The sequence below is a fragment of the Coptis chinensis genome, chromosome 5 (genome assembly GCF_015680905.1).
Source record: "Coptis chinensis isolate HL-2020 chromosome 5, ASM1568090v1, whole genome shotgun sequence".
NCBI lineage: Eukaryota > Viridiplantae > Streptophyta > Magnoliopsida > Ranunculales > Ranunculaceae > Coptis > Coptis chinensis.
The window spans coordinates 55,713,857-55,738,783 of record NC_141460.1 but is presented as its reverse complement, the minus strand read 5'-3'; the positions used below and the strand labels follow the sequence as shown (position 1 = coordinate 55,738,783).

Genomic DNA, 24,927 nt, shown 5'->3' with positions numbered 1-24,927 from the left:
CTTTCTTTCTTTCACTATCAAAATGTTTTGTTTAATAATAATACGAAAGCAACTTGGCTAACATCAATTTGATTAGATATATAAACCTTCTTTTCTTCAACACCCACCAAACAAACAATTTTCAACAAAATGTTGTCATATGTTTTCGTGTTACTTTAGGTCTTAGGTAGACATATTGCCACACACACATGTGGCGCACATGAATTAACAGATATATATACCCATGAGATGAGAGAAAGTCAAATCAAAGTTGTATTTGCCTTCCTAATTATGGTTAATCTGATTATTAGCGAGTGCCGAGTGGTGCAATTGGGGGGACCCCTTTTAATACACGTGTACTAATAATAAGTAAGCCCGAGAGAGAAAGCCGACTAATCAGTAATTTTAATGAAAGAATGTTTGATGAAATGCCTTACAGAAGCAATGACCAAAATATCGATATCGGTTAATATATCGGTGTACTCAAAAATCGATATATATTGAATATATCGGATATATATATATTTTTTTTTTGTGACCAGTCTAAACTATTTAAAATATTAGATATATCCGAAATATCAGATTTATATTAAAAAATGTCAAAAAGTCAAATGATATATATCATAAATATCGGATATATCAATTATTTCAGCTATATAAAATTTTATATTGGAAATTCCGATATATATCGGAGAAAAAAGGGTTCTATATTCGATAGATATATATCATAAATATCAATGCCGGTGTACTAAAATACTAATATATATCGATAATATATTGGATATATCAGTGATATATAGGCGATATTTTGGTCCATGAACAGAAGTAGTTACTTTTTAACTGAACATTTAGTCTTGTTTTTTAGTTTTCATTCATTAAGAACTAATTAATTTCTTAATACTTTTTACATCCAATTTTATATATGAGAAGAAAGAGTGGACAGTGGGGGCATTAGCACCATTGGAAACTTTGTATAGTTTGCTTTTAGAACCTCACTTTCTATTACTTGACTTTGTTAGCAACATCAAGAATGTGATCATCCTGGCTTTCTTCATTCATTTTGATTAATAGTTTCTTTTCTTGTCCATTTACTTAATTTTATATTTGATGGCATAGTACAAAATATCCCGATATATCGCGATATTTGGGGATATCTATCTAAATTTCAAACAAAAATATATAAATATCACGATATGTTCAGAGATATATACAATTGCAAATATCGACGATATTTATGATATTTTGGGATATTTAGAGATATTTGGCAATATTTTGTGTATATAACAATTTTATTTAATATTTATCATTATATTTCAAATAAATATAAATAATATATCATTATATATCAAGAAATATCCATAATATCTACGATATTTATCGATATTTTATATATATCTACAATATTTGCATGTGAAACAATATCAAATATCTTTAAAAAGGAGGATATATCCACGATACATATCCAGAAATTGAATATCAATAAATATATATATCCTGATATTTTGTACTATGTTTGATGGTACTGCATATATTGCATAGTCGTATTCCTTGTTTAATTCCATGCAATGGGTGTGCTTCATTTGTTATAATTGTGTCTGACCACTGAAATTTGCTTGTTTGTTGATCTGATTGTTGTTGTCTAATTGAACAATGTTTGCTCTTTACTCATGAATATATGTTGGATTTCATGAAAATTTTATCATTTAAATCTTTGGTTTGATCTAGATAGGTAATCTTACTTATTTTACACATGTTGATTTATGATTCCTAGAAACTTTAGTATTATCATTGTTTTGCTGCTTTATAGTTCCACTTGCTAGAATGGGAAAAAAAATTAATATGCTTATTTTTTGGAATAAAATGAGTGTGATATATATATATATATATATATATATATATATATATATATATATATGCATCATAGGCGCTTCTTTTGCTCCATGAAACGAAACTTAATTTCCTAGCTAGAAATATGTTTCAAATGAGAGTGTATCTTGGCTTCAGCAGTTTTTGGAACTCCCCCCCCCCCCGGTGGATATGATATTCTTACAATGGAGAATCGGAGATCATTCTCAAAACAAAACTATGTCATTTAGTCATCGAATTATGCTAGAAGGTGTGTTCAGGTTTTACTTGTCACTCTTTTGATATGGTTAATTATTTTCAAATGTGCTAAACTTTTAAGAGAATGATCTTGATGGTATGGAAATCGTGCTTACAAGACTTCAGCCCATACTTCATCGTGTGGGCCCAACATTGGAACTCCACGAGAGAGGGGTGGGGGTGGGGAGTGCTTGTCCAATTCCTCTTTAGTTGTAGTATGTAAGTTAAAAAAAGGCATCATTTTTAAATTGTTATATATAATTACGTATATATTTTAATGGAACTAAAATTAGGAGGAACTCAATCGCTGGAGCGCATAATGAAGTTATGTCAAGGAGGTTTAGAGTAGGACTTGTGGTGTGAGCACCTTATTCTGTTGAGAAAACAGGCTGCTGGTCTGACATATTATTATTATTGTTATTATTTTTAGAGTTTTTATTAGGGGTCAATTAGTGAGGGCGGTTTGTTAGGTTTTGTTGCTCCTGGTTATTGGTCTGCTTTATAGTCATTTTGTTGGTTTTCCTCTTTTTAATTTTCTTCGTTGTCAATTGTAAGAACATCTCTAGGTGGTGGTAGCATACTCTTCAAATTTGAAGAATGCGACCATAGAATCTGGTAGCAAATTTCGACCAACTCTAGGTGGTCGCAAAATTCATTGGAGATGACCCTGCGCAACATTAGTACTGGCGCGCGCCGATACTGGCGCGCGATATTACCACTGTCGCCCCCAAGTTCAAAAAAAAACTCACGCGACATTCCCACTGTCTCACCAAATTGAAAAAGTAAAAAAAAAAAAAAAAAAACGACATTAGTAGTAGTAGTAGCCAAGATTTTCTTGACGCTTGGTGTTGGTCAAAGTAAAAAAAAAACTTTGGGCGACATTAGTATTGGCGCGCGACATTACTATTGTCGCTCCGCATCCGCATCCAAACCTCCAGATTTGCGAACAAGAATGCGAACAGATAGGTTATGCGACTATGAATGAGACCACCTAGAGATGGAATTCCGAAAAATTCCGAATTTTTTCTTCAAATATAAAGAATTTGACAGATTATACTACCACCTAGAGATGCTCTAAGGTGATATCCTCAATCTTCTCACTTCGGTTCACTTGGTAACAATAAAATTCAGTGCGAGGATCCACCAAAATACATGTCAAAGTGGTAATGGGCATGACAAGGAACCATTTAAAGCATCTTTAGCAGTGATATCAACCTAGTATCAAGAATTTGGTGTTTTTTCAACTTCAGCAGTACTACATGTTGATGAAAACACCAAAAAAACACTAAACCAAACACCAAATCGACCAATATTTGGTTCCAGATTTGATGTTGTATCAAATCACTCACGCGGTTTGAGAAACACCGCGTGGTTTTGGCAAAACCGCGTGGGTTTGGGCTGCTAAATGGGCTTCTATGGCGCGGTTTTGGCAAAATCGCATGGGCTTGGGCTTCAATGGGCGCGGTTTTGCCAAAACCGCGTGCGTTTTTTCTGAAAATTAGAACTGTGGTGCATAGAACTTGAAAAATTATGAGTTGTGCATAGAAGTTAAGAAATTAACAATTGTGCAATTGAAGAAATTAAGAATTGTAATTCAAAATCGAAAAAATTAAATAAATTAAAAACCTATGATTATGATTATGATTATGCAGTCCAAAATATATGATTATGATATAATCATATAATATCTAAAATAATCCAAAACCTATCATATTACATCAAATTTATTTAGCTCTCTTCTTACGCCCCTTACCACTCGATCCCTCTCCTCTTTCTATTTGGACGTTCCGAAGCTGCTCCTCTAAGTTCCTAATCTGAGACTGATGATCTTCTCTGTCTGCACGGAGGTTAACTACTTCAGCCTTCTCATAATCCGTATCAATCAAAATACCCAAAGGTGTATACAAAATAATATCTCTAATATGTACAAACTCATCCAAACTTCTAATAACCTTCCACCACTCTCTAACACAAAGTAAAGCCGATCTAACTCGGTAGTCAACAACATGCTGATATTATAAAAAAAAAAATAATGCGTATAAGATAAATAATTAATTGGTCCAACTCAACTAACTAATATTCAAAATATTTAATCAAAACTAATTAATTACCTGAGTATTAGCCATTGCACTCGACACGTGTTTTGTATCACGTGTAGAAGACACAACTTCCATATCAAGTGCTTCTCCAGGTGTAAATTGCCAATCGAAGTCGTTTATCTGATACTCCAGTATGTACGAATGTCTATCAGTCGGTGCGACATCCTCGGGTTCTTCTCCCCCACTGTCTTCTCCCCCATCACCAATGTCATGTGTGTACTGCCAATTATCATCGTCGAAAGGTTCAAAGGGATCCATATAAAATTTCAAGAGTTTAGATAGGTTTTTGTTTTTTTTTAACTAAGGAGAGGGTTTTATGATTGTGAGAAGAGGTGAAAATGACTGAACCGCGCGGCTTTGGAGCTGCTTATATAGAAGTAGCACGCGGTGTTCTGAACACCGCGCGGTTTTGGCAAAATCGCGTGGGCTTGAGCATGTCAGTTGGGCTTCAGTCGCGCGGTTTTGCCAAAACCGCAAAGTTACTTGGTGTTTTTTTTATGTTACTCCTGAAGTTGTTTGGTGTTTTTTTGATTTGGTGTTTTTTTTGTTCAAAATTTTAGTTTTTTTTTTTGTTGCAATGCTAAAGATGCTTTTATGTACACTTATTTATATACTGAATAAACAAAGAGCACTTTAATTCCGACCTACTATTCGGTTAACGTTGATTTGCATTGAAAAATACGCTATGACACATAGACCAAGATTGGTTTGTAAAACATAACCCAAAAGGTGGGACTGTGCGACCATAATGAACATTAATTGGTGTTTTCGCCTAGTCCAATGCAGCATCAGAACAACTCCTTACATTTTGTTTTTGCCAATATTTTAGAGCCGCCACGGGAAGTGAAATAAGGAAAGGAGAAATGCAATGAGCAGGGAAAGAAATGGATGTCTTGACAAAAGCGAGCAACAACAACATTGTGATCAACACATTTTTGGTGGGTGGTTTTGCTGCACTTTGTGTTAGGTCAGTAAATCAACAGAACGAAATCCAAACCGTAGAAGCTGAAAAGACTTTTCTTACTAAAACTAACAAAGTGTTGAAGAAATCAGTGTGGGACTGGAAACAACAAAGTCTCATAAGAAATCAGTGTGGGACTGGAACCCCCCAGAAGGTACCCTTCTTTTTAGACCCAATTAAATTGCCCAATTGCATGCAATTTTCATTTTTATGATTTCTGAGCATGCTTTGGAGAGTGTATGTTTTATGAATTACACGCACACACGGAAATGACAGTTACATCAGGTCATCTATACTACAGAGTAAACTCACATTTATAAAAGGGTTGTATTTATGCATATACAAGAAATCTCTTGCAATATAATCAACTTGTTTCGCGACGCTAACTGGTAGAGTGAGTAAAAGTGATTCTTTCTCCCACACTTAAATAGAAGTTTCTGATGTGCCATCCACCAAGTTTCCTATGAGACACTTCAATGATGGGGTTCCGTGATCTTTTATATTTGAATGGAGCCCCAATTGGTTGTCTAGGAAGCTCTCCAATACAACATCAGATTACTGAAGCAAGGTGTTCCATGTTTTTTTTTTTTGATTGGCAAGCCGATTTTAAATGAGATCAGTAACTCATTGATGCTGGAGGGAATCAAACCCCAGACATCTGGTATCATCACCCAAAGGAGCACCAACTTTGCTAGTTAGCGCCTGCATTGTTTTGCGCATTACCTATCTTGATACATGTGCATTTAGATAGATTTATCTTCAATCCAGAGGTCGCATCAAACATAAGAATAATGGCTTTGACAACGGGCATTTGACTTAGTGATGCATAAAAAATAGTAAGGTGTCAGTTGCAAATTGTGAGACCAATTTCTGGGCTATGTGGAGCTTTTTGTAAACACTCAAGTATCCCATGGACATGGCTTGTTGAATCAGCTTACTGAAGGCCTGCATAACGATGACGTGTAGGGATGGAGATAAGTGATCCCTTTGTCTCACCCTTCTTTGACTTCGGAAGAAACCCACAGGTGATCCTTCTACCGTCTCAGAGAATCTTGCATATCATATGCACGTTTCGACCCAACCTCTCCACGCTTGTCCAAATCCCATTCTACAGAGTATGTAGTTGAGGAATTACAAACTCACGTGATAAAAAATATTTGGTTATGTTGATTCCACATAAAAGCCCCCGGCTGACCAGATCGGAATTTTGAATCAATTCATTTATTCGCGATAAGTGACTCATCAAAGATTTGACTATTGCTGACTGCTACACCTAGTGACTCTGTAACAGTGTGATGGCATCAGGGAGTACTGCTTTGATTCTAGTCGCAAGCATCTTAGAAGCAATTTTGTATAAGCTCCTGAGGAGGCTAATTGGTCTGTAACCAGTTAGAGATAGGGAATCCTGAAGAAGGGCGAAAGCGTCTCTTTTCATATGGAGTATTTACGAAATCTTAACGAAGGTTTTTACCTCAAGAATCAAAGTAGTACTCAGAGTCACAAGGTGCGGCAGTCGGCAAGAGACAGATTTTGGATGGTGCATTAATACTTAATAGCCAACGAGAGAATAGACTTCAGAATTCAATCTGGCCAGCCAGGGATTGCCTGTAAAATCAACATTGCCACGTGAGTTGAGAATTTCTTGACTACTTGCTATGTCGGATGGGGTTTGGGAATACTTGGGATGGGTTGGATTCAAACTTGGATTTCTCATGCTAGATTTTCTGTTATGGTGGAAGACTCTCCTGTTAGTTCTTTAGAAGTCAGAAAGGATTGGGGCAAGGGGACCCCTTGTCTCCACTGTTCTTTGTCATTGTCATGGAAGTGTTGAGTAGAATCATCCATCGAGGCATATCCATGGAGTTTGTTAGAGGCTTCAAATCTGGTGTACAGGGTCCAGAAATAGTTATGTTGCAATTTGCTGACGACACCTTATTGTTTCTTGATGCATTGCTTAGTCAAGTGTTTGCAGTAAAAACCATATTGCTTCAGTTTGAGGCCGTCTCCGGGTTAAAAAAAGATCTAGCAAAATGCTTTTTAACCAAGACAGGTAATGTACAAAACATTGAGCATCTTGCTTCTGTATTGGTCTGCAGTATAGGCGATCTCCCTGGCAAATACTTACGACAGTGCCATGGGCGGATCTTACAAAGAAAAGAAAGTTTGAGGCCCAATTATTAATCACTTTCACAGGATACTCGACAGATGGCAGCGTAAATTATTTTGGAAGGGAGGGAGAAGTACCCTAATCAGATTTACTCTCGCTAAACTATTAATCTACCAAATGTCTTTTTTGACTTTACGCTAGCCACATTGATTGTATCATTAGAGATTTCTTTTGGGGTTCCACCATAGGAAGGAGAAAGATCCACTTGGTTGCCTGGAACCAAGTTTGCACATCAAAAGAAGGAGGGCTTCGGTTTTGAAATCTCATTCTTATGATTGAAGCCTTGCTGTCAAAATGGCCCATTGGTAAATTGCATTTTCAGATACCATAGATACATAGGAAAAATATGTGAGATGAGGTTGTTGAGATCATGTAGTGTCTCAAGGAGCAGTTCATAATAAAGTGCTTGGATCACAATAGTTTTTAAAAATCATAGGTACATGCTTATGTCCACAGTACTCAATTCTGTGTAGAATTGATGTAGACCAATCTAAAAATAGAATTGGATCGTGAATGTTAATAGAAAGTATCCAATGTGCCTGTATCATACTCTCGAAAACACAATAAAAGGACAAGTTGATCCCAATCAAAGAATATTTTCAATAAATTAGTTTGAAAACTGCTGTTTCTTGGGGATAAGACTTGCGGTCTCATGAAAGGGTGGCCTCTTTTCTTTTGTTTGTGCAAATCCTGATGTTAAATTGTTAACTCTTCACCTTTATGCAGGGTTAGCTGTGGCACCCGCGAGTGAAAGTACGAAACCACCGCCAACAAAGTTTGTTGTATGACAGCTCCTGACTTTTGGTTTCATTAATAGATAACCAAGGGTGATCCTCCCTGAGAGTTTTCTCATAGTGCAAAATGTGTTGAAAACACGTACATTTGTTTTGTAATTTCATCTCTACGAATTATATTATTCCCGGATGAACATGAAGTAAATAAAGATTTTCAATGAGCAGGGTTGAGATAGGTAGACCTGCTTCATATGTGCCTGTTTATGTGAGGTTGTACTGTTGTAGCAGTAGACCTGTGAATTGGTGTCTCTTGAGTCTTATATCTGAGGACTTCAATAATGTGATCTAGTTTAATTTGGCCCAGATATACGGCTCAAACCTCGACTCTCGAAAAAATAGAACAATTTTGTTCCAATAGCGTAAGCGTTGAATTGGAAATATGATTACAATTATATTTGCATATATTTTTTTTAATGAAAGCCGACAATATTGAAAAATATATATATATATATATATCTTTGGTTTCAGCCCTGAGACCTATCTTTTAGAGAATAGACCCGCTTGGATGTTCAAGTGGGAATTTCCTCACTTGGCATACTTTAGGTTTGTGAACTAGAGAGTGCACATGATTGGTAATGGTATGGAGAATTACTTAGTAGAAAAGTCATATCCATTGCAATGATGCAATCTCCTCTATATGGGTTTTCACCGTAACTTTTCATTTTTATTTTAATAAAATTTCAAGCTCACTTGGTAAAAAAAAAAAAAAAAACAAAACCCTTTGATCTAGAAAGAAGGCTTTCAAGTTGACTTAGAATTGAATCTCTAATAATAAACAAGTAAAATATGAAAAGCAAGAAAGTACTTGGAGCGGAACATTATTTCAGACTCAAAAGTTCTTTTAAGGTATTATAAAACACGTCAGTGTGGTACCTAAGTACCTTGGAGTGCTCACTGAAGAATGAATGAATTTGGAGAGCAACGTAATTATTTTTGTCTGGCTTCAGAGGAGGGAGAAATGGCAGTGCTGTGGAACACTGACATTCTACCCAACAACGAATATGCAAAACAAGAGATGTCGAGGCGGTTAAAGTTAAAATTCTAATTTCTACCCAAACCAGGTAGTATATATATGTCAACATCATTCCGTTCCCTGGTAGGACCTAATTCTCATGTGCGTGCATCTTTTTTATTACGGAAAAACAAAGATGACAAAATTGGGGGACATACTTAAAAAATAGGCCCGAAACTTTGTCGAAATTTGATCAGAGACGAGAGAGTGCGTCGCCACCAATAATACTAAATGTGGTATGCATACTTTCTCTGTTTCTCTTTTTGTAATATTTAGTGAGTGTTTGATGAAATGCTGTAAAGCGTATGATTTTAGTTAAACACACCTTAACACTATTCATTCTCACTGCTATCAGTGCCAACCAAATCCTCACAGTTCTTGTTATAAGTTCTTGGCTTTTGCATCCTTGTTAACCAAATTAATATATATGCCAAGAGTAATTCATCTGTTACTTCTCCTTCATAATTTCCTTCATCCAATCCTTCTGTTTTCTATTGCTGCTCACACTGGGGGCATTCGCACCATTGGAGCTCTTATAAGTTAAATTTGTAGTTGAGGCGGATTTCATTGATTATGATGTGACAATGTGAGAATGATAATTGTGGGGAAGTAATCGTAAAAGCTTGAAATGGAGTAAGATATGATCTAAATTTAATAATTTGTTCATGATGAAGCTATTGCTTACAGTGATGAAGATAATATGTTTCTTTTGCTATTAAAGTCTTTAGCTGGAAATTTTTAGTTTTTAAATCAACTTTAGTCTATTAGATAGATATATGTGTTGATAGAATTTTTGGTACATTTGACCATCTTCTTGGCGCAACTCGAAGGAGGTTAAAACTACTCGGGGTGATTAGCAATGTGTTAGCAGGGATGCTTAATGCATTAGAAGGTCATGGTGAAGAGGAGACTTGCTCCCGTACATTTTTGGTTAACAGTATTAAGTGTGAATGCATTTCTTTTTCTATAGATATTGAATGTGAATGTCAAGCATGCGTGACATGCATATACATTCTGAAAACTCTTAGGCATATCAGCCAGATCAATTAGAGATCTTTACAAATACACCCTATTAGTTCAGGTTCACTTCTATTTTGGACGAGTTAAAGTCCTTTTCATTTGGTATGGTGCCATAAAATTTTAAATTCGTAGTTCCATTTTTATTTGGTAGTGTTAGCTCTTTTTCTCACTATGTTTATGATTTTCCAAGTTTTTATCTCGCATGTTCTATCTAGGAGACTTTGCAATTCCTAAGTCTTGATGAAGAATTTTTGTGGACTTAGGATCTTTGCTTCAGTCAAGCATCTATGATGTTTTATTTTATGCTGTGAGGGAGAGTTGGGATAAGGGTTGGAGACTTGAACTAGGAGTCTTGGTTTTCTGAAACAGTGTGATAACTGAAGCGTAAACTAGTAAGTTTTAGGGTTTTTGTTTTCACAGCCATGAACAATCATATGATGGAAATCTGATATCATTATCAATTGATGCTCTACAGGAAATGAGAATACCACGGAACCTCAACGTCTGGAAAATGGGGATGGTCAATTACTTGGATGCACTTAAGCTTCAGGAGAAGCTCGTCTCTGACAGAAAACTAGGAAAAATTCCTGACACCATCTTGTCCTTACAACATCCTCACACATATACACTCGGAAAAAGGAGAACAGATCACAATTTACTTGTTCCCGAGGCTGACCTACGAACTATGGGAGCGGAGCTTCACTACACACAAAGAGGGGAAGACATAACATATCATGGTCCACATCAAGCAATCTTATACCCCATTATATCTCTCAAGGATAAGGGTTTAGGTGCTCGGAAGTATGTCGAAAGCCTTGAGTCAATTATGATTGAATTGGCGTCTCTTTATGGTGTGAGTGCCCTTGCTGGAATGAATAAGTGTGAGACAGGGGTATGGGTTGGAGACAGAAAGATTGGTGCAATCAGGGTTCGGATTTCTTCGGGGATCACTTCTCATGGAATGGCTTTTAACATTGATCCAGATCTGAACTACTTTAAGCACATTGTACCTTGTGGAATTGCTGATAAAGAAGTCACCTCTCTAAAAAGAGAGACAGATATGGTTCTTCCAGCCGAAGAAGTGATTTAGGAGCAGCTGGTTTCTTGTTTTGCTAGATCGTTTGGTTATGATACTCTTGTGCAAAAGGAAAACGTAGCCATAGCGTTGGGAAAAGGGGAATCAGATGAGAATTTGTGACAAATGTTTGGCCTCCCATCATTACTTGGAAGTCTGTTGTTTTTATTTCGGTGTTAAAGATGGGATACACATGTTAAATTGTTTTCACAATTGAATTCCTCATAATTTATTTATACTCAGTTGAGCCTCATAATTCACACCATGGTGACTTATTAGAGAGATCGATTGTAGTAGTACTATATGAAGGCATGAAGACGTATAGCTCAAAATTCTCACAAGCCCTATCTTTAGCCAACTAATTATCAGTTCTCAGATAAAGATATTCAATTGTGATTAACTAAATGGAGTACCATATGAAGCCTATAGCTCAAAATCTCCCACGGCTTGACTGCTTCAGTAACATAGATTCATTATCAGTCTTCCATGAAATTCAAGGTTTCCCTTCTGTTGCTCCGTGAATAATTGGCAACATCCGTCACTGGAGCGCGGATGTGTGTAATAAGTAAGGCATAGTGTCAGTAGTTGTTGTAACATAGCATTTCAGAAGCATTAGCAAAGACCAATTATCTACCAGACATGGAAACTGGTGGCTAATACTCGTAAGTAAATTTTTTTGTTCCGTATTCTTATTAAAATATAAAGTTTTAACTATATAATATTACTAGCTTTTGAACCCGTCTTACGAACGGGTGTCGTTATATTAAATTATTCTAAAAAATATTAGCAACTATACAGTTCTATGAGATATGAAAATTATATTAATCACTCATTCAAATTTCTTGCATCACTTTCTATAAAAAGGAAGCACCAAACCTTGATAAAACTCATCAACTTCTTTTTATTGTTAGGTTTAATAATAAAAGTTTGATTGAAGTTTTGTGATGAAAATGCCCAATGTGGCAAATATAATATTGAAGCTACTTGAATAGTAAGACATTCCTAATCATAATAAAAGAATTATGATAAACACTACTTAAAATGCAAAACTATATTTGTCGAGACATTCTATTCCCCTTACATATAATACAAATATGTTTCAGGATTATTAGTTCAATGCATTTGCATCAAGTTTCTGATTTTCCAATAATCATTCTTTGAGGTTATTTCAATGTAGTTTCATCCATTTTTCAATTTCCCGTTAATTATTATTTGAGGTTAGTTAAGTGGAATTGCATCAACTTTATGATTTTCCGTTAGTTAATCTCTGATTTTAGTTTAATGCATTTGCATCCAATTTCTGATTTTTCGTTAATTATTTTTTAAGGTTAGTTCAATGCAGTTACATTCAATTTTCGATTTTTTGTTAATTGTTCTTTGAGGTTAGTTCAATGCATTTACATCAAGTTTCTAATTTCCCGTTAATTATTTTTTGATGTTAGTTTAATGCAATTACATCAAATTTATAATTTCCCATTAATTATTCATTTAGGTTAGTTCAGTACAGTTTCATCAATTTTTCGATGTTTCATTAATTAGTCTTTGAGATTAGTTTATTGTATTTGCATTCAGTTTCCGATTTTCCGTTAATAACTCTTTAAGGTTAGTTAAATACATCTGCATCTAGTTTTTGATTATTTATGCTTTGATGTTAGTTCAATGCAATTACATTTGGTTTCTAATTTCCCGTTAACTATTCTTTGAGGTTATTTCCATGCATTTGCATTTAGTTTCCAATTTTCCACAAATTATTCTATGACGTTAGTTCAATGCAGTTGCATTTGGTTTTTTATTTTATGTTAATTATTTTATGAGGTTAGTTCAATGCATTTGCATATAGTTTCCGATTTTTCGTTAATTATTATTTGAGGTTTGTTTGATGCATTTACATACCGTTTCCGATTTCTAGTTAAATATTTTTCAAGGATTTGCATCAAATTTCTAATTTTCTATTAGTTATTATCTGATGTTAGTTAGTTTAATGCAGTTGCATCCAGTTTCCGATTTCTAGTTAATTACTTTTTGAGTTTAGTTTATTGCATTTGTATAAAATTTCTGATTTCCCGTTCATTACGTTTTGAGCTCAGTTATGTATTTGAATCCAGTTTTCGATTTCTTTTTAATTATCCAATGTGGTGTGTAATACCAACTTCTACCGATCCATCTGTAGTGTCCTTACAAATATGACATAAAAATAAATTATGTTTGATTTACTATGTGAGATCATTGAAGATTATCCAGTTCCCGATTTCCCGTTAATTATTCTTTAAATTATGCATGACTCGTTATATGTAGAATCTTCAAAGATTATCTACGAACGTTTTGTGAGATTGCCTAATAAGGCGAAGTTCATATTGAAGCTACTTGAATAGCAAGGAGTTCCCAACCATACGAAAAGAGATGAGATAAACATCATTTTAAATGCAAAACTATATTTATCAAAACATTTCCACAATATATAATCCAACTATATTTTGAGGTTAGTTCAATGCAGTTGCATTTTCCGATTCCCGTTGTTTATTTTTTGAGGTTAGTTCAATGCAGTTGCACCCAGTTTCTGATTTCTCGTTAATTATTCTTTGCGGTTAGTTCAATACATTTGCATCCAATTCAATTTCCAATTTCCTGTTAATTTGTTCTTTGAGATCAGTTCAATGTAGTTGAATCCAGTTTCTGATTTTTCATTTATTATTTGATAAGGTTGCATTTGCATCTAGGTTCCGATTTTTCGTTAATTATTGTTTGAGGTTAGTTCAATGAATTTGCATCTAGTTTCCGATTTCCCATTAATTATTTCTTGATGTTAGTTCAATATATTTGCATCCAGTTTATTTTTTTAGATTAGTTCAGTGCAGTTGCATCCGCTTTCCAATTTTCCGTTAATTATTCTTTAAGATTAGTTCCATGCATTTGCATCATGTTTCCAATTTATAATTAATTTTTCTTTGAGGTTAGTTTAATGCAATTGCATTCAGTTTCTGATTTTCCGTTAATTTAATCTTTGAGGGTTAGTTCAATGCATTTGCATACAGTTTCCGATTTTCCGACAATTATTTTTTTATGTTAGTTTGATGTATTTGCATCCAAGTTTTGATTTCTCGTTAATTATTATTTGAGGTTAGTTTAATACAATTGTATTCATATTCTGATTTTCTATTAATTACTTATTAAGATTAGTTTAATGCTTGCATTTGAATCCTCCAACTTTTTCTGAAACATATAGCTAATTACAGAAAAAAAAAAAAAAACTAAATTGCAAAAAATAATATTTTCAACAAAAAACGATTTTCCTAAAATCCTTACGCTACAAAGAATAGTTTCCACACTAATCTCAGACGAAGTTTAACATAACAAAGTTTCTTTCTAGAAAATGATAATGAAACAATGAAAGAACAAAGGAAAAAATGAATTGAGTTGCTTGAACATTTACTTTATGCATTTGTTAACCACACATGTAACTGAAAAAAAAGGAAAAAAAAATAAACTAATCATAAAATAAGTAATAGTGTACACCAAAAACAAATAAAATTATATTGTATGCAATATATATATGGGCATAACAAATAAAGTTGAATCAATTTGAGGTGTAAAATTTAGTCATAGTTAAGGATTTCAAAAACCACATGCCATAATATAATTCAATGTACATGTATTAAAAAGTAGTGTTTCTTACAATTCTTTTATTATGATTGGGAATGTCTTTCTATTCAAGTAGCTTCAATATCATCTTCGCCATATTAAGCATTCTCACAAAATTTTAATAAAACTTTTATTATTAAATAACCTAATAACAAAAATATATCGATGAGTTTTATCAAGGTTTGGTGCTTTCTTTTTATAGAGAGTGACACAAGAAAATTGAATGAGTGATTAATATAATTTCCATATCTCATAGCTGTGCATAGTTGTTAATATTATTTAGAATAATTTAATATAACGACAGCCGTTCGTATGGGTGTCGTTATATTAAATTATTCTAAAAAATATTAGCAACTATTCATAGCTATGAGATATGAAAATTATATTAATCACTTGTTTAAATTTTTTGCACCACTCTCTATCAAACGAAATCACCAAATCTTGGTAAAACCCGTCGATTTATTTTGGTTGTTATGTTTAATAATAGAAGTTTGATTGAAATTTTGTGAGAATGCTCAATGTGGCGAAGATGATATTGAAGCTACTTAAATAGCAAGACATTCTCAATCATAATAAAATAATTATAATAAGTACTACTTAAAATGCAAAACGATACTTGTCGAGATATTATATTCTCCCTATATATAATACAGCTATATTTCGAGGTTAGTTCAATGCATTTGCATCAAGTTTCTAATTTTACGTTAATTATTCTTTGAGGCTAGTTTAATGTATGTAGTTGGATCTAGTTTTCGATTTTCCATTAATTATTCTTTGAGGTTAATTCAATGTAGTTGTATCAAGTTTTTGATTTCCCATTAATTATTATTTGAGGTTAGTTTAGTGCAGTTGCACCAAGTTTACGATTTTCTGTTAGTTATTCATTAAAATTAATTCAGTGCAGTTCCATCTAGTTTTCAATATTTCGTTAATGACTCTTTGAGATTAGTTAATTGTATTTGCATTAAGGTTCCAATTTTCCGTTAATTACTCTTTGAGGTTAGTTTAATACATCTGCATCAAGTTTCTGATTTCCCGTTAATTACTTTTCGAAGTTAGTTCGCATCTAGTTTCCAATCAATTTCCGGTTATTTATGCTTTGAGGGTAGTTCGATGTAGTTACATCCGGTTTTCGATTTCTAGTTAACTATTCTTTAAGGTTATTTTAATGCATTTGCATCCAGTTTCTGAATTTCCGTTAAATATTCATCAAGGATATTGCATCCAATTTTTGATTTCCCGGCCTGTTAGTTAATATATGATTTTAGTTTAATGCAGTTAAATCTAGTTTTCTATTTTTCGTTAATTATTCCTTGAGGTTAGTTTAATGCAGTTGCATCCAATTTCTGATTTTTCATTAATTATTTTTCAAGGATAGTTTAATGCATTTGCAGCAAGTTTTCAATTTCCTGTTAATTATTTTTTGAGGTTTGTTCAATGCAGTGGCATCAAATTTATGATTTCCCGTTAATTATTCATTGAGGTTAGTTCAGTGTATTTGCATCCATTTTTTTATGTTTCTATATTCGTTAATTAGTCTTTAGATTAGTTCATTATATTTGCATACAACTTTTGATTTTTCATTTATAACTCTTTAAGGTTAGTTCAATACACCTGCATCTAGTTTATGATTTATGATTATTTATGCTTTGAGATTTTAATTAGTTCGATGCAATTTCATCCGATCTCTAATTTCCCGTTAACTATTCTTTGATGTTATTTTAATGTATTTGCATGTAGTTTCTGATTTTCTGTCAATTATTCTATGAGGTTAGTTCAATGCAGTTGCATTTGGTTTTTGATTTCCTGTTAATTATATTTTGAGGTTAGTTCAATGCATTTGCATCCAGTTTCTGATTCATCGTTAATTATTATTTGAGGTTTGTTTGATGCATTTTTGCATACCGTTTCTGATTTATAGTTAAATATTTTTCAAGTATTTGCATCCAATTTCTAATTTTTCATTAGTTATTCTCTGACGTTAGTTTAATACAGTTGCATCCAGTTTCCGATTTCTAATTAATTACTTTTTGAGTTTTGTTTATTGCATTTGCATAAAGTTTTTAATTTCCCGTTAATTACTCTTTGAGCTCAGTTCAATGTATTTGAATCCAGTTTTCGATTTCCTTTTAATTATCCAATGTGGTGTGTAATACCAACTTTCTACTTATCCATATGTAATGTCCTTGCAAACATGACATAAAAATAAATTATGCTTGATTTACTATATTGGATCATCAAACATTATCCAGTTTCCGATTTTCCGTTAATTATTCTTTAAATTATATACCTGACTCACTATGTGGGATCTTCAAAGATTATCTACTTAACGGGTCCCGGCATATTAATTATTCTGAAAAATATATTCAACTATATGTGCATAACTATTATATACGATATTATATTGCTCACTCATCCAAATTTCTTATAACATGAAAACCTCACGCATTTCTATATTAAAAAAAATTAAGCCATTGATAAAACCCTTCAACGTCATTTGTTGTTTAATAATAGAAGTTTGATTGAAGTTTTATGAAATTGTCTAATAAGATAAAGTTCATATTGAAACTACTTGAATATCAAGGTGTTCCCAATTATACGAAAAAAGATTAGATAAACACCGTTTTAAATGCAAAACTATACTTATCGAGACATTCCCACAACATATAACACAACTATATTTTGAGGTTAGTTCAATGCATTTGCATCCAATTTCTGATTTTCTGTTATTTATTTTATGAGGTTAATTAGTTCAATGCAGTTGCATCCAGTTTCCGATTTCTTGTTAATTATTCTTTGCTGTAGTTTAATGCATTTGCATCCAATTTCCAATTTATTGCTAATTATTCTTCGAGCTCAGTTAAATGCATTTGCATCTAGTTTCCGATTTTCCGTTAATCATTTTTTTAGATTAGTTTAATACATTTGCATCCGGCCAGTTTCCAATTTCTCGTTTATTATTCGATGATGCTGTATTTGCATCTAGTTTCTGATTTCCCGTTAATTATTGTTTGAGATTAGTTCAATGAATTTGCATTCAATTTCTGATTTTCCGTTAATTATTTCTTGAGGTTAGTTCAATGCATTTGCATAAAATTTATTTTTTGAAATTAGTTTAGTGTAGTTGCATCCAGTTTCCGATTTCCCGTTAATTATTTGTAAAGATTAGTTTCACGTATTTGCATCCTGTTTCCAATTTATAGTTATTTTTTTAGGTTAGTTCAATACAGTTGTATCCAGTTTCCGATTTCCCGGTAATTTAATCTCTGAGGGTTAGTTCAATGCATTTGCATCCAGTTTCCGATTTCCCGATAATTATTTGTTGGTGTTAGTTTGATGTATGTGCATTCAAGTTTTGATTTTCCGTTATTTATTCTTTAAGGTTAGTTTAATGCAGTTGTATCAATATTCTAATTGTTCATTAATTAATTTTTAAGATTAGTTTAATGCTTGCATGTGCATCCAATTTCCGATTTTCCGTTAAATATTATTTGAGATTAGTTCGATGTATTTGCATCTAGTTTTCTGTTTCTCATCAATTGTTCTTTGACGTTAGTTTCATACAATATTATATATATTTGAAAATATTTGTTATTATTGGGTTTTTTTTTTCCAGTTGCTATTATATATTTTGTGATGTTATTTTTTGTATAATTTAATTTTCCATATGTAATTTGTTTTGGTTTGGTTTGGTATATAATTTATTTAAACCCAACGTCTACTTTAACTAAATCAATAGTTATATAAATTATTTAAGCTAACGTCCGTTTTAACTGAATCTCGTTATTCCGCTAAAATTGGAAATTATAAAATTCATAAATTTAATTAGAATATGTCGTAATTATTGTGGCCCGTGGTTTTTGAAATCCTTAACTATGACTAAATTTTACACCTCAAATTGATTTAACTTTATTTGTTAGACCCATATATATAGTGCATACAATACAATTTTATTTGTTTTTGGTGTACACTATTACTTATTTTATGATTAGTTTACTTTTTTTTTTCCTTTTTTCCCAGTCATATGTGTGGTTAACAAATGCATAAAGTAAATGTTCAAGCAACTCAATTCATTTGTTTTCATTTGTTCTTTCGTAGTTTCATTATCATTTTCTAGAAAGAAACTTTGTTATGTTAAACTTCACCTAAGATTAGTGTAGAAATTTTTCTTTGTGGCGTAAGGGTTTTAGGAAAATCGTTTTTGGTTGAAAATATTGTTTTTGCAATTTAGTTATTTTTTTTAGGTTAGTTCAATACAGTTGCATCCAATTTCTGATTTCCCGGTAATTTAATCTCTGAGGGTTAGTTCAATGCATTTGCATTCAGTTTTCGATTTCCCGACAATTATTTGTTGGTGTTAGTTTGATGTATTTGCATCCAAGTTTTGATTTTCCATTAATTATTTTTTGAGGTTAGTTTAATGCAGTTGTATCAATATTCTGATTGTCCATTAATTAATTTTTAAGATTAGTTTAATGTTTGCATGTGCATCTAATTTTCGATTTTCTGTTAAATATTATTTGAGATTAGTATAACTGCATTTGCATCTAGTTTTCTGTTTCTCGGTAATTGTTCTTTGACGTTAGTTTCATGCAATATTATATATATTTGAAAATATTTGTTATTATTGGGGGGTTTCCAATTGCTATTATATATTTTGTGATGTTATTTTTTATATAATTTAATTTTCCACATGTAATTTCTTTTTGGTTTGGTTTGGTTTGGTTTTGTATATAATTTATTTAAGCCAACGTCCGTTTTAATTGAATCTCGTTATTCCGCTAAAATTGGAAATTATAAAATTTATAAATTTAATTAGAATATATCGTAATTATTGTGGCATGTGATTTTTGAAATCCTTAACTATGACTAAATTTTACACCTCAAATTTATTCAACTTTATTTGTTATGCCCATATATATATTGTATACAATACAATTTTATTTGTTTTTGGTGTACACTATTACTTATTTTATGATTAGTTTATTTTTTTTCCCTTTTTTTTCAGTTACATGTGTGGGTAACAAATGCATAAAGTAAATGTTAAAGCAACTCAATTCATTTTTTCCTTTGTTCTTTCATTGTTTCATTATCATTTTCTAGAAAGAAACTTTGTTATGTTAAACTTCGTTTGAGATTAGTGTGGAAACTATTCTTTGTAGCGTAAGAATTTTAGGAAAATCATTTTTGGTTGAAAATATTATTTTTTGCAATTTAGTTTTTTTTCCCCCGTAATTAGCTATATGTTTTATAAAAAGTTGGACATTCTGTGAAACTCTAGATGAGATTGTTTATTTATTTATATCCTACTTTTTTATAATTAGTAATAGAGTTTAGAAAAAATTGGAGTCTCTATAGTGCTTTAAAAAATAGATTGGTGAGGGTATAACTATAATATATATCTAAAGATTTGGATTTTTTTTTTCCCGTAATTAGTATTAGAGTTTAGAAAAAGTTGGAGACTCTATAAAGCTTTGAAAAATAGAGCCAAGAGGGTATAGCTATAATATATATCTAAGGATAATGATTTTTTTGTTTTTTTTAATAAAAATACAAATTCTACAATCCTGCATGGGCTATAATATTAATTAAAGGAAAAATAGCTCAACAAACATAATTTTTTTGATATATGACTGAACCACTAACAAATCTTGTAATTTAGAAGTAGACTTGTCTAACATGTTTCTGGCTTGATAACTGAGGTCACGTTGGGAAGAAAGAATGTGACATCAATATTTTAATGATTTCAGTTTTGATCAAAACAATTTTTTTTTAAAAAAATATTCAATGTGTCCCAGATTTTATTTCCTTGTAGAACAACCGGTTCGTAGAAAGGGTGTTGACGCATAATAATATGTAATTATAAAAGAAAAATATAGGTCAACAAACATAATTAATTTGATTTATGACCAAACCATTGACAAATTCTAAAATTTAAAAGTATAATCTATTTTAATTTTATGCATAAATTGAAATTGGAAAAGTCATTGAACTCCAAATTTAACTGTTGACTCTTTTTAATTGATTATATTTTGACAAACAACCATTTTTGTTTTCCTATTTTACACTTTAATTCATAGGCAAAACATCCTATGATTTGGGCCTGTTATATTTATGGGCTTGTTGTTAAGCCAAAAGCCCATGTTTTGTTATAATAAACACGTGGCAAGGTTTTTACCATTTGTTTGATTCATTCGACAGAAACTTGACAGGTGTGAAGATATTTCTCGTGGTAAGATTTTAATCAATTATATCTTCTCCAATGTTGACTTGAGCTTGTGCTGTGTTATTTTGTTTTTACAGATTAATTTGAGGGCTTTTTCCCCCTCCCCCCCTAACTCTCCAATTTTTATAACGGTACTTAGTTGATGCTAATTAATTAATTTAGCTAGCAACTATTTGATGTAATTTTTGTTTAGACTTTCATTTGGCTCCTCTATTTGATTTTATTGTGCCTTGATAAAATATTTGAATGTTTGCTCTATGATCAACAGAAGTCCAGTTTTTCTACTATTTGCTTTCTAACCAGGAGAGCCATCATCAGAGCTTATCACAAATCATCAGGTACTATGAACAATTGCATGACCGACATGAAAACTCTGCACACTTTCAATCTTCCACACAAACTCAGAAGAGCCCCTCAAATTATTGAATGTTACTGGCTTCCCCCACCCCCTGGGATCATAAAAGTTAATGCAGATGGAAGCTCAAGGGGCAATCCAGGAATGGCAGGTTGGGGAATAGTTCTTAGGGACTACAACGGAAATTTTTTGGGGGCAGCAGCAGGGGGTTTAGGCATAGCAACCAACTATATGGCAGAAACTTTTGCTATTATAGAAGGAATTTAGAGAGCATTGGATCTTGACTGGAAATATATATGGGTGGGTTGGACTCTTCTTCAGTGGTGAAAGCCTTTTAAGAGGACACAGTGCATTGGAAAGTTAGAGCAACATGGAAGTAGCTGAAGGAGAAAGCCACATGGATAAATGTAACAGCAACATGGCGAGAAACAAACTTAGGAGCGGACAGTTGCTTGAGACATGGTGCAACACTACACAGGGGTGAAAGTAAATGGTGGGACACAAGGCCTCTATTCATGAGAAACCTGGAGAACCATTTTACTACCTACTTTCGTTTCATTACTTAGTTTTGGGATGTAATAGGTGGGTACACATATGATGTTACTCACACTAGACAATTTTTACTCTTCATATTCTTTTTTCTTGTAACTTTTCTTTTATCCTATTTAATCAATTACCTTTTAGCAAAAAAAAATGTTTGTCTCTCTGGATTCATGTGTTTAACTTAACGTTTTTGTTGGAATTGAACAATTTCTTAACTCATTTTGATAGTCGGCAATCATACTAACAATTGTGATCACTTTGTAGTACATTACCGATAGTAACTTGGTAAATATGTGATCAATTAGCTAGCACTCTAGGATTCCACGAACAATGAGAACGCTAGGCATTCTTTTAGATCTCTTATCCTTTTCAAATTTTTGTTTTGATTCTCAATTGTTTTTTATTAGGTATATGTATGTATGACTGTATGTCTGTATATATAACTGTATTTGGGTGATGGGTTTTGTTAATACACATGAACTAATTAACCATAGTTAGACAGTTGTCTGGGATTTCTAGCCTCCACAAAATGGAAAAATTATTTTTGTGTTTTTACCGGTGGAGAAGAACCACCCTTGTTGAGTTCGTTGTCGAGTTATCCTTGTTTAGTTTTTTTAGTAATGGTGAGTTTATGTTGGGATAAAGAAGACATAAGGAGAAATCATGCGTGCATATTCTATTGCTTCCTATTTGAGCACTACATTTTCATAAAGTACCTTTTGCAATTTCTTATTATACGAACAAGCATATTGATCAGCTCCCAAATGTGCATTTTATTGCTGCATTATAGCCTTTCTTATGTTTAATGAAAAGACAACTCATAGCTTTTATTACATTTTTTAGGTTATGGAGTATTTTAGATCATTTATCATAAAAGTTGTGTCTTAACACCAAAAAGAACCTTAATCACGCTTATTATGAAGACCAAAAGCTGCTATGAAAAAGTGCTAGAAAAGTCAAAGTCAACGGTCAAAGTCCTCAAATAAGAAGACCAGAGATGGAGACCCTTATTTCAAAATATGACATTCTCCTAAAAGCAAAAGCAAAAGCAAAAGTGAAGTGTGAGGCGTTTAATTTGTAATGGAGAAGGGCAAATCTGTAAAAGGCAAAAATAGGGGTATATAACCCAAAAGTAAGGGAGAGAGTTTATTTGTTTCTTGCTCATCTAGATGATATATATGATTCCATTCGAGGGGAAGTTCTCCGCATTGATCCACTTCCTAGTACCAAAATCGTTTTCTCAATCGTGCGACGTGAAGAGCAACGTCGGAATACTATGTTGAATCAAGGGATATATCCCAAGTTGCTATGGCGGCTAATTTTTTTTTTCCATCTTCTTTTTCTCAACATAGTCCTGCAAAGACAGTTGGTGGACGGTGTTCTCATTGCGGAAGTGACAAACACCTTGAGGAATCATGTTTCAAGAAAAATGGGTATCCGTCCGGAATGGTGGAATGATCATAAAGAACGATTAAAGGCAAGAAGCAAAGGCAAAGTGGCTGTGTGCACTTCAATACCATCCTCTGTTTCAGTGCCAAACCCAATATCACCCTCTCACTCTGTGGTAGACTTTACTCTTCTACAACAGTCAGGTAATATCGATAAAGCATTAATTGCTACTAATTCAACAAGGGATCATGGCTGGATTCTTGATTCCGGTGCCACAAATCATATAACTTTCGATGCATCCATTTTACGTGATCACTGGTTGCCTAAATGTTCCTCTATTGCCAATGCTAATGGTGTTTCATATCCCGTAACTGGAGCGGGACAAGTTGATCTAACTCCATCTTTATCATTGGAACACACTTTGTTGATTCATGCCCTCTCTAATAATTTATTATCTGCACCGCAAGTAACCTCACAATTAAATTGTTTAGTATTAATCTACCCCAATTTATGTCTTCTTTAGGATATCAACAGCAGGGAGATAATTGGGTGTGGTACTAAGAGAGAGGGTTTGTACTATGTTGATGATGGTGCAAGTCGTTCTCTATCTGCAAGAGGTGCGTCTAGTGTTGGACAAGATCAAGTTTGGTTGTGGCATCGACGGTTGGGTCATGTCTCTTTCGGCTATTTAGCACATTTGTTTCCTGCTTTATTTTTCAAATGTAAACCCTCAGATTTTCAATGTGAAACTTGCATTTTGGCAAAAAGTCACCTTGTCCATTATCTGCCTAGTTCTAGTAAAAAATTTGTCTCTTTCTCATTGGTCCATTTAGATGTTTGGGGAAATTGCAACTATTTTCGGGTTTTAGATGGTTTGTTATATTTGTTGATGATTGCACCAGCATGACTTGGCTTTATTTAATGAAACATAAGAGTGACGTAGCTGACCGTTTTCTCAATTTTCATAATATGATTAAGACACAAGTTTTGGCTTCCTTACAAGTCTTTCGGTCTGATAATGGTGGAGAATTTGTTAACAAATATTTGCAGGGGTATTTTAAGGAGAATGACATTCTCCATGAGACTACTTGTGTTGATACTCCACAACAAAATGGTGTGGCCGAAAGGAAAAATAGACATCTGCTTGAGATTACGCGTGCCAGTCTAATAGGTGCAAGTATGACGCCACATTGGTGGGAAGAATCCATTACATTGGTGTGCCTACAAGTGTTCTGAAATTCCAAACACCTTTAGATAAACTTGCAGCGTATGTGGCTATTCCCTCTCATCTTACTATTCCTCCTTGTGTTTTTGGATGTGTAGCATTTGTAAACTTACAAAAACATTTGTGTACTAAGCTTGATCCTTGTGCCTTGAAGTGTGTCTTTGTGGGTTATCATCCTTTTCAGAAAGGATACCGTTGTTATCACCCTACAACCCGTAAATTTTATGTTTCCATGGATGTTAGGTTTTCTTAATAAGAGATGTTTTATGCTCTCTCCATATCAAATTCACATCTTCCAGGGAAGAGTAACAGTGTTGAAGAAGTGAATTGGATTAAATTG

The 24,927-nt window shown here is 33.0% G+C and overlaps 1 protein-coding gene and 1 long non-coding RNA gene across 3 annotated transcripts; both read left to right on the top strand.

Moving 5' to 3' along the window:
- Positions 1-5,016: 5,016 nt before the first annotated feature.
- On the top strand, positions 5,017-8,293 carry LOC147498036 (uncharacterized). Its single transcript, XR_015195359.1, has 2 exons — positions 5,017-5,296; positions 8,036-8,293. It is a non-coding gene; the product is annotated as an uncharacterized LOC147498036 (long non-coding RNA).
- Positions 8,294-8,912: 619 nt separating this feature from the next.
- Positions 8,913-11,463, top strand: LOC147498035 (octanoyltransferase LIP2, mitochondrial-like). 2 transcript variants are annotated; one of them, XM_086560230.1, is made up of 3 exons: positions 9,363-9,748; positions 10,399-10,527; positions 10,611-11,463. In XM_086560230.1, the coding sequence occupies exon 3, from the start codon at positions 10,614-10,616 to the stop codon at positions 11,223-11,225; it is 612 nt and encodes a 203-aa protein (XP_086416356.1). In that variant the 5' UTR covers positions 9,363-9,748; positions 10,399-10,527; positions 10,611-10,613; the 3' UTR covers positions 11,226-11,463. The 2 variants fall into 2 exon arrangements, with proteins under 2 accessions (XP_086416357.1, XP_086416356.1); XM_086560231.1 differs by lacking the exons at positions 9,363-9,748; positions 10,399-10,527 and adding an exon at positions 8,913-9,351.
- The last annotated feature ends 13,464 nt before the right edge of the window (positions 11,464-24,927 follow it).